At 30.6% G+C, this 16,463-nt stretch overlaps 1 protein-coding gene across 1 annotated transcript; it reads right to left on the reverse strand.

The window, feature by feature from the left end:
• Positions 1-5,905: 5,905 nt before the first annotated feature.
• On the reverse strand, positions 5,906-14,776 carry LOC106642168 (vascular endothelial growth factor receptor kdr-like). The gene is made up of 14 exons (XM_089594012.1): positions 14,715-14,776; positions 12,617-12,753; positions 12,331-12,514; positions 12,086-12,219; positions 11,722-12,009; positions 11,430-11,613; positions 11,242-11,359; positions 10,975-11,153; positions 9,605-9,777; positions 9,351-9,495; positions 7,844-7,993; positions 7,587-7,757; positions 7,200-7,490; positions 5,906-6,024 (listed from the first exon to the last, which is right to left on the reverse strand). The coding sequence occupies exons 1-14, from the start codon at positions 14,728-14,730 to the stop codon at positions 5,906-5,908; spliced, it is 2,289 nt and encodes a 762-aa protein (XP_089450138.1). The 5' UTR covers positions 14,731-14,776.
• Between the last annotated feature and the right edge of the window lie 1,687 nt (positions 14,777-16,463).

Consider the following 16,463-nt stretch of genomic DNA (forward strand, 5'->3'; position numbering starts at 1 on the left):
ATAATGAGCACCCAATGTAAAATAAAAATTAGTGTTAGAATTCACAGCATATATTTATTAGCAATACAACATTAAAATTATTTCTTTTTTTTCTATAGTAAGTTGTAAAATGTCAAGCATGAATTGCTTCAATCAGTTTTGACATTGTAGATAAACCTACAAAAAATCGATGATCTAAATTATTTGTTAGTTGAAAAGTGTATAAATATACTTTATAAGAATTGATAGTACGATGATGATGATTATAAAAATAATAATAATAATAATAATAATAATGTTTTATATTCCTATTGCAACTGATGACTATTATTTTATTACCTACTAACAATGTACTTTCTATTTATCAGATACATAATTCAAAGTAAGCTATCGTTAAGAAAAAATTAGAAAAACAATTTTTTATCCACCATCACTTATACATCAAGATCTTTTTCGTCCAACAAACAAAAAAATTAAAAAATCTCTTGTCTCTTTGATGGCACAAAGCTTTCTTATTTATATTTTTAATATATTTTTTTATTTTTTAATAAACATCTACATAAGTAAAATCGAAATCAAATTTCGTCTGTTATACAACTGCGTAATGAAATAACCTATCATCTACTAAAAAAATAATTACTAGCCCTATCAAAAATTTCTCATTTGACATTATAAACAGTACGTGAACACATAGGACTTCAACATAAAATATAATATTTTCAACACAGAAAAAAAAATTATTGTTTTTAAAGAATGGCTTTCTTAAAATTGATGGAATTAAACTAAAAATAAATCAAATCAAAATTTGTTATTATATCTATGTCTACAAAATGAAACTAAAGTTTCTAAAAATTTTCTAATGAAATCCCAAAGTATGACTGATGGTTTACATTCGCGTATGCACATCCACGTACATCCATGTACTTGATTTTCTTTTAATGGATCCAAATACATTTTTGTACACAAAATTTTGTAATCTGTATAAGTTTCCATCATAAGTAGAACATACTAAAAATGAAAATGTAATTTTGCAAAATCGATAGAATAGAAAAAAATTTATGAATAAAAATGTTAATCTTCAGTGGTAATAGATATATGAAAAAAAAAAAAAAAAATCTTAATATATAAATATCTGTGAATTAAATCCCAAAATATGATGAGTTGTACATTTACTAACGCTGACGAAAATTTTTTCTAACTTTTACTTAAATATATTTTCGATAGAAAATTTTATGACCTTTCAGATTTTCTATCATACAATATTCCAGAACATCGATAAAAAGATAAAAACTAATTTTTTTTCATATTTAAGTATGTAAGTCCATATTTTATAGATTCAATAACATCTTAGGAAGTTTTGTACAATCTGCGCGTACATCTTTTACATTATATCAGAAACTTAAATAATCTGTAAAACTCAAACCAAGTAGACTAATGTGCATCTTCAACTTGGTGATACTGTCTTTCATCCGTTCTGACAAGTTTTACCGTACTGTGTTAACTGCTATACGTAAACTTTTCAAAGAAGCTTAATATGTAACATGCGATCATAAACATATATTTGATGTGCTCTTGGGTTAATATGGAAAACTTATAAAACTCTGCATAATATGTTAAAGTGTAGTAGCAAAATAAAAAATTAGAGATGACTTCACTTAAGATGCCTCACAAATCATGAAACACTTATCTGAAAGAGCAACTATTTTTGGACATTTGAATTATGCCCCATGACTTTGATATGATAAACCAATTCCGAAGCTACATACTAATGTAGCAAACAAAATAACTTCATTAAATACAGATTCTTTACTTTAAAAAGTTAACACTCACATACCTATATTATCAATGAAAAATACGTATAAAATATCACACTGACAGAGTATAAGATTTAATCTCAGAAATTTTTTATTTTAAGGTAAAGAACAATAGAAATCCCTTAACTTTACAGTACTCATTATACTTCGCAAATACATGTTCATCTTTTTTTTATTGAAAATTGAAAACTCCTACGCAATAACTTAAACAAAAAGAAATGGTTAAAAATTATAGACCAGACAATTTTTATTCTTGATATTTGGCTCAATTATGGAAGAAATAATTTACTGTCAATATTCCATCAATTTCTTGTCATAAAAAATATGAATTTGTAAAGATTTAATATCAGACTTTCTTATGTATTGTTACGTATGATAGCATATAGCTAAGCGTTCGTGAGCACCTCCCAGTTTAAGCCTTAAATAGGAAAAGAGCAGGGAATACAAAGAGATAGAAGCTTAAAGTTAAGGGCAGTTGGTCGGTAGCAGGTAAGTCGATAGGTAGCCAGTAAAAGAGTCGGTGGGTACACAGCAAGGGCGTCGGTCGGGAATACAGTCTTCCCTCGCCAATATAAGTAATGAAGGATTGTTGAATATAAAACATTCTTGTTATCTTGCGTACACCAAAAGCCATCCTTTCTCCATGAAACAGTACTATTTGCAAAAGTTTTTTTTTTCAAGCAGATCGCAATAATTGCTTTTTAACTTCTACTTGTTTCATAGTTTTTACAAGAGATGAAATTTAATTGATTCATATGGCAGTATGAACACAACAATGATAAAAATATAACAATTTATAGTTATTTCTATTCCAAACTATTTGCAATAATTCGTTTTGTATTTTGAATTGTTCTTAGATCATCAACACATATAAAATTATTATTTTTATATCGTCTTCTAGGATTAAAAAATGTCTACTTAGCATTCTTATTCTCGCGAAATTCTTGATTTCTACAATATTATTAATATCTCAAATATTTACAATATCTCCATATGCGTCTGCAGAACTCTTTCCGTGGCCCGCATGGTGAAATTCCATAAAATAAAAATTTTATTAAATTTTTTAAATTGCATTTGTTAATTTATTTCTCTACTTCTTCAATTCTATGGATCTAATAAGTTTCACCTCTTGTTTGTTAAACTTCAAACTAGAGTATGCATATTAATATCCATCTTGTATACATTACTAAACATTGACAAACAATATAATACAACAAAAATTGGTAGTGCAGAAATTAGAAACTTGCTTGAAAACTTCGATAAGAACAAAAAAACTACATTTTTATGTTCATGGTGCTATAGGAATCAGAAAACAAAAATTTCATTAACAATTTATATTATTCTACGATGTTGAGTATGATAGCGTATGGCTATGCATCTGTGCGCCCCTCCTAGTTTGGGCCGTAAAGGATAGAAGAGCAGGGTAGATAAAAAGATAGGAGCTGAGAGTTGAGATGAGTCGTACAATAATACAATCTTTTCTCAACGTTGTAGGTACAACGGTATTAGTTCTCTCGGGTATGTATACATATATTTAGGTACATGATATTTAATATTTCTTAATATCACTATTCTACTGTAAATTATGGAAACAATCTTTAGCACAGCTGTTAAAACGTTTTACCTACTTTACCTCGTAATTTTAACATACAATGATGGCATCAAACAGTTCTAAAACTTTAACTTCACTGGAATTACTCATATCTATTTTGTTTAGCTTAAAGTAATCTTTTTTTTTTTTTAATAAACATACTTGGTTTTAATATTCAAGTCGTTAAATGGTCAAATATTTTTAATATTAGTTACAGTGATATCATGAAGCACATTTGTGTAAGCTGCAATTCCAATTTTAAGCTTGGTGTTTACTTAGTTACAACGGGTTAGCCAAATCATTATATCATCTGTTAATGATGTATTCATGATTTCTCTTTTTTTTATCACTGTCTCTCCCTATTAGAATTTTCATACTCGTGATATAGTCTTAAAAAGTGTATTTTGCTATTATCTTGTAAAAGTTTTCCAATACTTTCGACCAGCATTGTAAAAGACGGTCTCGATGTTGGCTCTTCCTCCCAACAACCGAGCATAATATTGTAACTAAAAAAAAAAAGCAATAAAGAATGACAGTTTTATAGAAATGGCCTTTTTACGTAAACTTTCATTTACATGTCTCTCGTGGCGTAAATGGGCTGCCCCAATCTATAGCCCCGGATTAGTTTCCGATACATCTTCTCGAACCCTATACGTGAGTAAGGTATTTTTGCAAGGGTGAAAAGTTCCCATAGAACTACACCAAATGACCATACATCTGACATAGTGGAAAAGACTCCATCCCTAATGGACTCAATGGCCATCCATTTTACAGGTAACTTTCTAGCGCATTGCCTCTTATAGTTCTCGTCTTTGTACAATGTCTTTGCTAGACCAAAATCGCATATCTTAATAATGTTATTTTCTGCCAACAATATATTTCTCGCTGCTAAGTCACAATGTAGCACCTGCAAATGAAATGAGTGCCATATGTCTTAAGTTAAAATATATTTGGAAATGGGTAACCATTAAAAATAATATACACATAGGTGCTTGCCTTTCTTTGGGAGAGGTACTTCATACCATTTGCTATTTGATAAGCCCATAAAAAAAGATCCTCAGTGCAGAGAAACGGAACATCTTCATCTGTGTAGTCCCCTTTGTAATTAGAACGCCAATCTGGCTGAATATCATCGTTGTCAAAATCATCACTTAATTCACTTGGATCGCTTACGTTCTCAGCTACAGTGTAGTAAATATTGAACTTATTGCTTGAACTGCTGTCGTACAAGGTCGTACTAATGTCATCAGAAATCTCGTGTCTTGTCCTGTTGGCCATAAAATTAAAATTGTTTATCAGGTTTACGAGTCATAAGGGTCAAAATGTTTTCAAAAAAAGTAATTTTTTGATAGACGTTTTAATTTATGAATGCTTACACCAAACTTATTTGAGACCAAAAGTCTTAGACACATATTCCGTTGAAGACTGTATTTGTATATGAACCGTATTTAAGTATATTTCCGTACACGAATTTAACTATTAACAGTCAAGACTTTTCATGCAGAATTTAAAGACATAAATTGTAGAAGTTAACATGATGGATAGAATCTTTATTTAATTTCTTTACTCTACAATACTCTACGTGAGAATAATTATCCATACATAGGATTACTTTCTATGGCTGTCATCAACAAGTTAGGTATACTTGCAATTTTTAAACTTTAAAACTGAAATAAGCATTGATACTACTTTTACTGTCAAGTCCTAAGTCCATGACAAGTACCGTTGCTAGAGAAATCGAAAAAAAGGTGAAGCAGTAAAATTATTACCTTCTTAATTTTTTTCCAATAGAAGGGTCAATTTTATCTGTACTTGAATTAATTTGATTTATAAAACTTTTCTTATGACACAAAACATAGCTTTGAAGGTTCCCAAATCGGCAAAGCTCAACAATTACCAGAAGTTCACCTAAAATATTAATTTTGTGTAAGACACTTACTAAGATAAAATGGTAGTTAACAGCCTTATGGGAATTTTTACGTTTAGCTATATTTTTAGTGCAAGCGCCCAGAAGACTTATGATATTCAAGTGCTGTCCTAAATAAATCATAATTTTGAGCTCCTTCGCTAGTGCACTAATATACATCGGATCTGCATTTTTTCGAACCGTTTTTACAGCTACAGTTGTAGTAGATTTTTTAGTAAGTATTTCATAAGCTACGGCTTTATACACGACTCCATATGCTCCACTGCCTATTTGTTTGTCTTTAGGTAGAAAAGAAACATGTTAAACATGGATATTGATTAAGTTGATAGTAACGTTTCTTTGTAAAAATTTTTCATGATCTCTTACCTAGTTTTATGTTTTCTTTAGGAAATTCGAATCTTTCGTCATACGGAAGGAGTTCCGATTGATCGTCTACTGATAGTTTTGGATTTATTAAATTAGGTGCTCCTTCCTTAAACTGGATAGTACCAGATTCTAATTGTCTTTCCTCTTTGAACTTGAAAAATTTATTTAGTTGTCAACGTAATTTGTCTTTATTATCGAATTTTTTTATATATAATTATGTTGTAACAACTATAACCTCTTTTTATTTACATTTTTATGTTTTACTTTTAAATAAAAGTAAACTAGAAGACACGTTAGAGTTGTGATTACCCACACAACCATTCCGATCCAATAATCTGGATTTCGACCTGAAAAAAAAATTAACTACTTCAATGTAAATACTTTTTTCTTCTTCCAGCATGTTATTTCGTTTAGCTTGCTCACACGTAGTCTGAGTAAAGATTCTAATAACATGTAGTTCGGAAAATAAAAAACTAGCTGTACAATCTTTTTTTACAGAATTTGAAGTGAAAGCCTTGAAATCTTTCTGCTTTCAATAAAATTATTAGTTTAACGGTTTCCATCAGTAATATTATAAAATAATCTTGAACTGCAAGAAAAATAAAGCTGACACAAAGTGATGCTGACATGTTTTAGGTATATTTAATATAGAAGTACCAAGCAGTTTGCGTTTTCATTGATTTTTTAATAAATTTTCTGTCGATGACTTTAAATTCGTTGATGATGTTTTTTGAACTTTGCAAATTTTTTTTTTAATAGAATGCATTTACATAATACTATTATTTCCATAAAAATACAACTGATCCTCGTTCTTATTCGAAAGACTGACTTGAACAGTCTATTTTTGACACAGGAGAATAATATATCAAGCAAGTGAATTATTTTTTTCCAGTATTATTTCATGCAGCTTATAGTATCACTATAAAATTGTTTTATATGTATGCTGAATAACATACATATCTCTTTTCTATTAATTTTTTTCACACCAGCTTGGATTTAGAAGACAATTGGATCACTCCTGTCCGAAAATAGAATTTCAAATCTTCCCTTGGATTTGACGTTGGTGTAAGTTTGCATCTGGCACACATTAACGCCGTTAATATTAGTTGATATCGTACTAAAACACTATTGTGTTATTGTAAGATACTCACATCATTGTATAATAGCGAACGGCAAACGGGTCTAATATACGAGATTTTAAAATACTTAGTAAGTAGAGTAAGAGAAAAAAAATTATGAATTGAGTTTCCAATAAGTATCGTTAAGAAATAATAACCAGTGGACAGTGGGTGCTTGGGTACCCAAGTAATATTCATTTTTGTTAATGTTTGACAATTAAGAAATGTTTAGTAATAATTTTATTGTTTAAAACATTACATTGAATGACTTAGTTTTTATAACCAAATCAAACGTATTATAGACTGTACTTCATCTGTGTGGTGTGAGGTGATAGCACGCCTTTTACTTTATTTCCAAAAAATAAAAATAAATTAAAGTAATTACACGTGTTAAAATTTTTTACCTTTTACAATGATAATTTGGGACTTTGCCACTATTCCAAAATTATTTTCAGCAAGACACGAATAGTTGCCACCATCTTTCTCAAAAAGATATCTTATAATTAATTTTTGATTACTGTCCTCAAAACCAAACTGTGATGACAATTTTAAAGGTACGTCGTTCTTGAACCATGTGATGTTAGGGGTTGGAATCCCGCCTACGTGGCATAATAAAATCAGGGGATGCTCAAAGTTTCTTGCTAGCACAGTTTTTCCTGTATCATTCATATTAAAATGGATGAAGTAAGGTGGAACTGTACAAAAAAAGTTATCATAGATGAAGTAGAAATCGTTAAAATGTATCAAATGATCTGCAGTATCACAGTTTTTAGAAGCAGTCACATTATTACCATTGATATCAAGGAAGTATAACTTTGAATGTGTTTTTTTCTGATTATATCCATAGTATCTTTCTGTCGCTTTGCAATAATAATTCCGTCTATCTGATTCACTAACATTATTGATTGAAAGAATGATTTGGTAGGTAAATGTAAATGTTACCGACGTAACGTGTATTCTTTCTAAATGTGTCAGAAAACATGTAAACTGGTCAAACTATACTAGAAAATTATAACTATAACACTTAAAAAATTAATCTAGAACTAACCAGAATTTACGACCACCTGTTCATTATCATCATACCATACGACCTTGGAGAATTCTCGGGTTACAGCAGCACATATTAAAGAAATATTATCACCTTTCTTAAAACTTCTTTTTGGTTGTATTATTCCAAGAGATGCGTTAGGTACCCCATCTAAAGAAGAAAAACAAAAAAATTATACGATGCAACAACAAATGCAAATTATAAAAAAAAAAAACAATTGTATAAGACACAAGGGATCAAAGTATGGTATTCTCCTCCACGCGTATAATGATCTCCCAAGCCGAAGGCGAATGAGGACAACACCCGAAAGTCAATGCCATATACTTTTTTCCCGTTTGGCGTATACAATGTTTCATCTGTCTTCGTCGAATGTTGACGTTTTTTTCATTACTCCAGGGTCAAAAGTGCAACATAACCTAGCAGGTAAAACTCGTATTCTTTGCTTATTGGAAAAGTATTTTGGCCACAACCAACGCTTTTCTACGGCTTGGGAAACAGTTTCTACGCAAATTACGCTAAAATACTTTTCTAGAAAGCAGAGATATAACGAGTTTTTACCCAAGACGAATAGGGTTCTTTTACCCTAAAGAGAGGGAAGAAAAGTCGTCTTTCGTCGGGGTATGATAAAAATAGTAGTTTTCCTACGAGTTTGAAAAGTCTCTGTTTGCGAACCGAGAGGTTTGCGGCCCGAGCGGAAGGCGAGGGACGTAACGAGGTTCGTAAAGGAGACTTTTCGAACGAGTTCCGGAAAACTGCTTTTTCGCCCGAGGAAGTACCAGCCTCCCAAAACCACCCGAGGGTGGAAAAATATTTTTCTCGGGTGGTTTTGGGAGGCTAGTACTTCCTCGGGCGAAAAAGCAGTTTTCCGGAACTCGTTCGAAAAATCTCCTTTACGAACCTCATTACGTCCCTCGCCTTCCGCTCGGGCCGCAAACTTCTCGGTTCGCAAACAGAGACTTTTCAAACTCGTAGGAAAACTACTGTTTCGCAATAATGTGCGGAAAATGGGTGTTTTTCGCACTGGTATTAGTGTGGAAAATCAATTTTCCCACATAGTGTGCGACAAAGGTGTGCGGCAAAGGTTTTTCCGCACAGTGTGCGGAAAAGGTGTGTGGCAAAGATTGTTGTCGCACAGTGTGTGGAAAAAGTGTGCGGCAAAGGATGTTGCCACACAGTGTGCAGAAAAGGTTTTGCCACACACCGGAAAAAGTTTGCTACACACTGGAAATCAAAATTCATACCTATTTTGTACCTATTTTCCTCACACATTGCGAAAAAACTTGTACGCAACTCGTGTGGGACGATTTCCCGCACTCGTGTGATAGACTTGTACGTTGCGATCACACTCGTGCTACGCACTCGTGTGCTCAACTGGTACTCGTTCCCGTCAACTCCGGCCACTCGTGTGAGTCAATCACTACTCGTGCGGGAAATCGTCTTTTCCGCACTATTTACGTAAATAACTATTAAAAATCAAAGTTAAATACTATTATTTATATGTGTATACCCGTGATGTAAATTTTCTTTGCTACGGAAGTGCATCCATAACTGTTGCAAGCTGTGCATCTTAATAAAATAGATCTTACTGGCCGTACCAGTTCTACTGTTGACACTTGTGTAAAACTGTTATTTTGTGCATCCATGTCTATTCCCTAGATTAATTTAGTAATTTTTATAAAACAACATTTTTTGTTCCATTAATATTTTAAAATATTTTCAATTTTCAGATAACCAAGTTATTACTTATTGTGGCTAACAAACCTGTAACTTATATATCTTCTGTATACTTCTTAATGGGTATTTTGGATAGTTCGTGTAGGTCCAAGATATATTCGACTTAGGATTACGATTAACCAGACAAACAAACGTATCAGTTTCATTAAAGCTGTAGTAAGATTTAAGGTAGCTTTTGTCAAATTCGACCGTCGGCTTACCTGCAGAATAAAAGTTATTACTTTGCATAAGGTAAAATACTGCAACATTTATCAGAATGTATTTCAAACTGCATAATAATCAAAAAAGCAAAAAAAACCAATTACAATTTCTTAGTATTTCCAACCACAAATAAGCTTAAGTTTTATTATTTAAAGCATCACTTAAATTAATTTATTTCTGGTTTAAATATAATGTGTGAACATTCTAGTTACAATCAGCCATTTACATGAAAAAGCTAGAAATATTACATGGCACATTTTTATTTAGTAGAGTTACATACAAATAAAGGATACAAGAATACAACCATTGTATCTAAATTAGTAGATCTACAGTACTAGTTGTAAGTTTAAAGAAAATTTATGAAGCAACAAATAAAAATGTGATACTAACAACAATTTTGTGACGGCCTTCCATAACAGCCCGTGCATGAATGTATAATGAGAAAATTTTTCCATTTACTTTTTTGAGAATTATAAAAGGCCTCCTAGACTTTCCGTAAGTACATGGCATTGCATGTAAAATTAACCCTATCTCTAAGGTGAGTCTTAAAAAAAAATTTTTTAATAAAACGGAATATTTTTGTGGATTTACTCTTATACAAGTTGTATCTTCGAACTAAAGAAAAATTTTAGAAACTATTTCGTTAAAATTTAATCACGTTCAAAAATTTTAATTGTAAAAAAAAAGAACTGACACCTTTCGTCGTGAATAAAATTTCCGTTGATTATTTACCTACATCATCATATTTTTTAAATTATTTCAACGGTTAAAGGTTGCAACAATTTTCTAAAAATCATTTTTAGTACTGCTACTAATATCTGAATGCTCTTCTATACGTAAAGAAAATAAAAAATTACAGTTTTTCATAAAAAATAATATTAAATAGACAGTTTATAAGTAACATTTTCCCTTAATTAAGAATAAATATCATCTTACATATCCCAAAATATGAAAGAAGTAATATAAGATTATCATTATTTAACTGCAAGTAGTGAGTTTCGAGTTGAAATGAAACTCTCACGACTACTTAATAAATGCAGCGTAAGGTCCGTAGCACTTGACTGTATTGAATTAAAAACACTTAAAATTTTTTAATGAAACCATTATAACACATTAATTTTCAAATCTTATAAATATTTAATGTTGTGCAGTTTCAAATATTAATGTTTCACTAATACCAGACAGTTATCACGTACCATAAACTTCAAGATGAAACTTCAACTCCTTCACCACCCCACCATACTTAGCTCTAAGCGTAAAAGTTCCCGTGTCATCTTTATTGATATTCAGTTTAGTTAGTTGGCTCATCGATTTGTTATTAAAAATTCTTATACCCCTATAGTAAGGAATAATTTCATAACCCTTAGGATGAATCCTGAAACGTGTAAAATTTCTTAATAATAGTCACAAAAAATAAATAAATAAATGTTCATCGATGTGATAGAAAGAGCTGAATACATTACCACTCCAAAGTTGGTATGGGACATGCATCAACAAAAGCCAAGAAAGTCACTGATTTACCATCCTCAGAGAATGTATTAAGATTGTAAGACGTTAAATTTATATACGGTTCGTTAGTTCCTATAAAAATAATGTCGTCTGAGTGTCAAGCATTAGGTTTAAAAAAATCGCAAATGTATCGAAGACTCACTAAATAGGCAAACGTAAACATGAAGACTCTTAGCTCTATCGAATAAAGGCTTTAATTTACAAATGTAATTACCCTTATCATAGTGGGTTACATTATTTATAATAAGCTCAGACGTCATAATATCAACTAAGCCGAATTCCCCTTTGTCTTCTTCATGAACAGTATTTACAACTGTCCCAGGAGTCTAATTAACATACGTACGTTATTCAAGAAGCATTGAATCAAATGTATAAGTAATAATACATATTTTAAGAAATTGAAACAATTAAGTTGTATCAATATTAGATTTTACCACTTCACGCGGAGTCTCCCAAGAGATAGTGTAAAGCGCTTCTCTTCTAATTTCAACTGTACATGTTAGATTCAGTCTCGAACCTGTTGAGACAGCTTTTGCACCGTCTATTTTCAAAATACTCATGCATGAAGAAAATGCCGATCTATGAGCTTTTATTTTTATCACATGTGAAAAGCTATTATTTTCAACTGTACAAGTATAAACACTCTCTGTATCCCAATCTGCTTCTTTAACAACATAACCAACTTTAGGATCGAAAGTTATCTTCTCGTTAATTTTAAGTACCTAATATATTTGAAAATGTATAGGTAGTTTACAATGTTTTCTGAAAAAGTGTCTAATTAAGTAAAAAATATATTACGTTTCCATTTTTTTTTAGAGTTACGACAAATTCTGGGGATGTTGTCTGGCACGGTAAAATAAGATGTTCATAACATCCAGAAGCCAGTAAATAATTACTATTTTCATTTGCATGTACAAATGGTTTTTTGTAGGCTGTATGTAAAAACATATTATCTTACAATAATCTTTTTTAACAAATATTATAGTTTTTAATATAATTTAGTTAAAAAAAAAAAAAAGAGCTAAAGTGTGTAAAATCCTTACATTTTACATAAACGTGCATCCAACTGACACTTGGGTCGCTATAGTTTTTGTACGTCATACTTGTTATTTTCCTGCTATCATCAGCACAACCATACCAGCCAGTGTCTCCAAAAACGGTTGATAATCTTGTGAATGTCTTGCGGGTACTGCTGACTTCTGGTGTAATGAGGGGCTGAGAGGTGGTCTTTTTTCAAATCCAAAGTTTAGTAGTTAGGTATGATTTTTTAGAAATACTTTTTTTTTCTGTAACTAACTGAACATACAATAAATAAGTCAGTGATCTTACCCTACCCTTTGTATCACTAGTGGGAAAATAAAAATTAATATAGTCATCGCTTATGCATGTTATGTTCAGAGTTTCTCCTTCGTTTATCTCTAATTCAGTCACGTTTGGATAGAGTTGAGGCTTTAATCCATGGCAGCCTAAAAATTTTGGAAATAAATCCATAATTAAAAAATAAGAAATCTCGTCGAGATGTACTACTGTAAGAAAGTTAAGATTTTAAAGTAAGTCAGACAAAAATACTTGGTAGTCCAAGCATGACTTTTATGAAATGGTACACGTTTATTCAATACTTCGCCATTTCACTAATAGACTCTTCAGGATACGTACATTTAGATCTTATTGTAAATAATTTTAACATGGACTTAGAATAATTTTTAAATGAATACATAAACTGAAACTACTTAACAAGCATAGGGTTTTTATGAATTGCCATTGCCTCAGAAAAAAAATAAGCAATTAAGTACAGTCTTACTCATTGATGTGCACAATAAACAAACAAAAACTGTCTTTCAAAAGCAAAACAAGGCATGTATGCTGTACAATGGTCACGGTCCTAAAATAATGGTCTGTTTGATGGAGGTGGCTCTCAGAAGAAGGGACCTCATAATTATGAGAGTATGTAGATAATACCTTGAACTAGTTGTAATAAGATATCATACATGTTGTGAATAGAAAATCAGAATTGAATAACACTTTAATGTTGATTTTATTTTTGATTTGGTTAAAAAAACTTTTATACGTATTACTGAATTTTTTGTGTCTAATTATCTATTTATACTGTTGTCTAATATTGTAACATAAATCATTTCAGACAATTATCGTTTATATTGGTTATGTTCATGACCGAGAACCGAAAATTTTCACTCTGATAACGAGTCGCATGTCTAAAAAACACAATATCATTGATTTTTTAGGTATAGATAAAAAAGAATTTTTAGATGACATTAATTTTCGAATCAGTTCCAACTATTTTTTAAAGTTTTTATGGACACGTTTTTTTATTTTATGCGTACAGAATGTACCTGAAAAGCACTGTATTAGTATTGTCTCAAAAATAAAATCTACACATTGTCTTGACATTCGAGACAAAACAAATAAAAATCAACATTACCCCTGATGAAAATGATTTTTTTCAAAAATAAGAATTTTTAAGGTGTATATTATCGAGACTAAAATTTATGATCTTCCCAACTTTTATACATACCATACCACAGCCAATAACTTTTTGAATAAAATTATCATTGATGTGGATGAACTTTGTTTGAAGGAATACAAAAAAAAAATTAACTATTTGTACACACAATCATTAGTCGGTCTATTTTATCAAGATAAGTAGTAAACCTAATGATAATTCTTTGTTAATGACTGCTGACTAGCACGATTTAATGATTGCTTTAGAACAAAAAAATGCGCCTAACTAAAATATGTAGTATTGTATTAGGCGCATATACTAAATAAAATATATTGCATTATTTACTGTACTACTAACTTTTAAAAAAGTTTCTTTGTTATGGCACTTTGTCAGTCTTAAGCTTACTAAAATTATCCGATTGTTCAAATATCCAAAGTAGCTTCAGCAGGTAGTATCGTATATAGTTGGGGCTTTGATCTGCATAGTGAACTTTCAAATTCAACTTATTTTGACTAACATTATATTTTGTACATCACCAAAAAGTTATGCTCCAATATAATCTCTACTTGAAAGAAACTTTAACCATACATGGATATAATATATGTATAGTTCGTATTTCATTATTAGTTGTTATTAATAAACAAACGTGCACTACAAATTGTCAAAAACTCTAAACTTATTGATTAGTTATTGTTTTAATACCTCTCGAAAATGTCTATTTAAAATGCAAGCTAAGAATATTAAAATAAATCTAAATCTCTAAATTTATGTCATAGCTGAGACTAAAATCTAAGATAAGATACCAATATAAGCACTACTTGGTGCGATTACAATTAAAATTTTAGGTTTATTTCAAAATTATACTGGAGTGTTAGTAATGTTTTTTTAACAAATACATGCCTGAAAGTGTAGCAAGAAAAAGAATTAGCTTCGCCCACAGAAAAAAAGACAGCAAATCCTTCCAACCTCGAGCTCTTGACATTGTTCACTGCAGCTGTGTCCAACTTGTTATAGTAGTACTTTGTAAATTAAATAATTAAGGATGGAAAAATTTAAGCCTGACTTTGGCCGAATTTTTAAAAAAATGTAAATTGATTCAAGTAATATATGAAAATAATTAAACTTGAATATATGTTGCTCATTTAAGTAAAGCCTTTGTATCACGTTGCAGTGGTCAAATATAAAATGATATTATTTTACACTTATTCTGTAGATATACTAGAAGGTGACTACGCCTTGACACCCGATATTCATAGGTTTGTGCTCATGATTTATTGAACAGCAATTATGATAGCTCATACTAAACTGTGTAGAGAGAACTTACTTTGTTGTCAGTCATCTGTCTTTGTCGTACCTCAATACAACTTTCCAGCCATCCGCCCCCCCCCCCGTTGTAAGTCCAAGCTACACATTTTGATAACTTGGAACGTAAATAATTGCTTACTTGATAGCGGTTAAAGTTATTTTCAAGTATTGAACTTTAAATTTCCAACTATCTAACGAATAGAAATAGCTAGAAAAACTAAAGATTTTTTATGCGTGATTATCAAATTTCCACTATAATACTGACAATGTTTTGGGTAAACTTATTTTACACATATAGGCAGTATTTTTAAAAAGTTTAAGTACTTTTAGCTACATTATTCAAGCTATAATTCAAATTATTCAGTCGTTTTATAAGTCCATCCATGAAAAAATGGGTGTAAGTGTGTCTGATTGTATGTTTGAGTACAAATACAGGGTATTAATTAGATTCATACGAACTTAAACAATGCTGGACTGATTGAATTTTTTTCTTACAAGGCATTAAAATTGCCAGAAATCTTGTATTATGTCCTGTTGACGAGAAAAATAAAAGCTGTGGTTATGAAATCTACAATTTACTGGTATAATTAACATATTTTTGCTAAATTAATTTGAACAGATTAAATCAACACGTAGAAGTACAAAAAAAAAAAAAAAAAAAAAAGGTGAAATGAGCTATTACGCCACAAAAAAATGGAAAAAAGAGCTTTGGATGTACACAATTGGTGCAGTGGTATCCCTGAAAATTGCAAAAAACCATAAATTTTTCTAGATATGTGCCCGCTACGGCTTCCTACCACAACTAAATACAGTCAAGCACTAATGCTTTTCGAACGTTAGTATTACAAATAAATAAATGAATGCTTCGATAGAAAAATCATAACTCGAGAACTTTAAAAAAAGTATGAGCTGTAAGATTATAACCTCTTTTATTTTCTTTTATTACATAGGTCGATTGTACCTGTATTTTATTCAATTTAATTAATAAATTTTTTTCAATGACACAAAAAATAAATTTGCAGATTTCCAAATCTGTAAAGCTCGACGTTGACAAAAAGTGCACCTAAAGTTAATTAAACTTTTTTAAGACACTTTTTTTTTTTCAGAACATTCAAATGTTGTCCTAGATAAATCAGAATTTTGAGCTCCTTTACCAGTGCACTAATATACATTGGATCTGCATTTTTGCGAACTGGTTTCACTGCTACAGTTGAAATAGACTTTTCAGTAAGAATCGCATTAGCTTCCGCTTTATACATGACTCCAAAAGCTTCACTTTCTAATTTTTAGTCTTGAGTTAAATGAACAAGACGTTTTACGTTATTATGTATCACTGTAATGCTAATATTTACTATTTTTTTTGATGAGGGGAACAGGACCAATTCATAAATTTTTACCGAATCTTATTTT

This window comes from Copidosoma floridanum, unplaced genomic scaffold, assembly GCF_036245765.1.
Source record: "Copidosoma floridanum isolate Cflo_tuat_1 unplaced genomic scaffold, Cflo_Japanese_pri ptg000020l, whole genome shotgun sequence".
In the NCBI taxonomy this organism is placed as follows: Eukaryota; Metazoa; Arthropoda; class Insecta; order Hymenoptera; family Encyrtidae; genus Copidosoma; species Copidosoma floridanum.

Excerpts from the sequence above, each read along its gene's own strand:
- LOC106642168 (XM_089594012.1), bottom strand. Across the intron at positions 11,614-11,721 it reads GGGAGACTCCGCGTGAAGTG|ACTCCTGGGACAGTTGTAAA; the intron begins GTAAAATCTAAT and ends TATGTTAATTAG. Across the intron at positions 6,025-7,199 it reads CCAAATTATCATTGTAAAAG|GTCGAAATCCAGATTATTGG; the intron begins GTAAAAAATTTT and ends TTTTTTTTTCAG.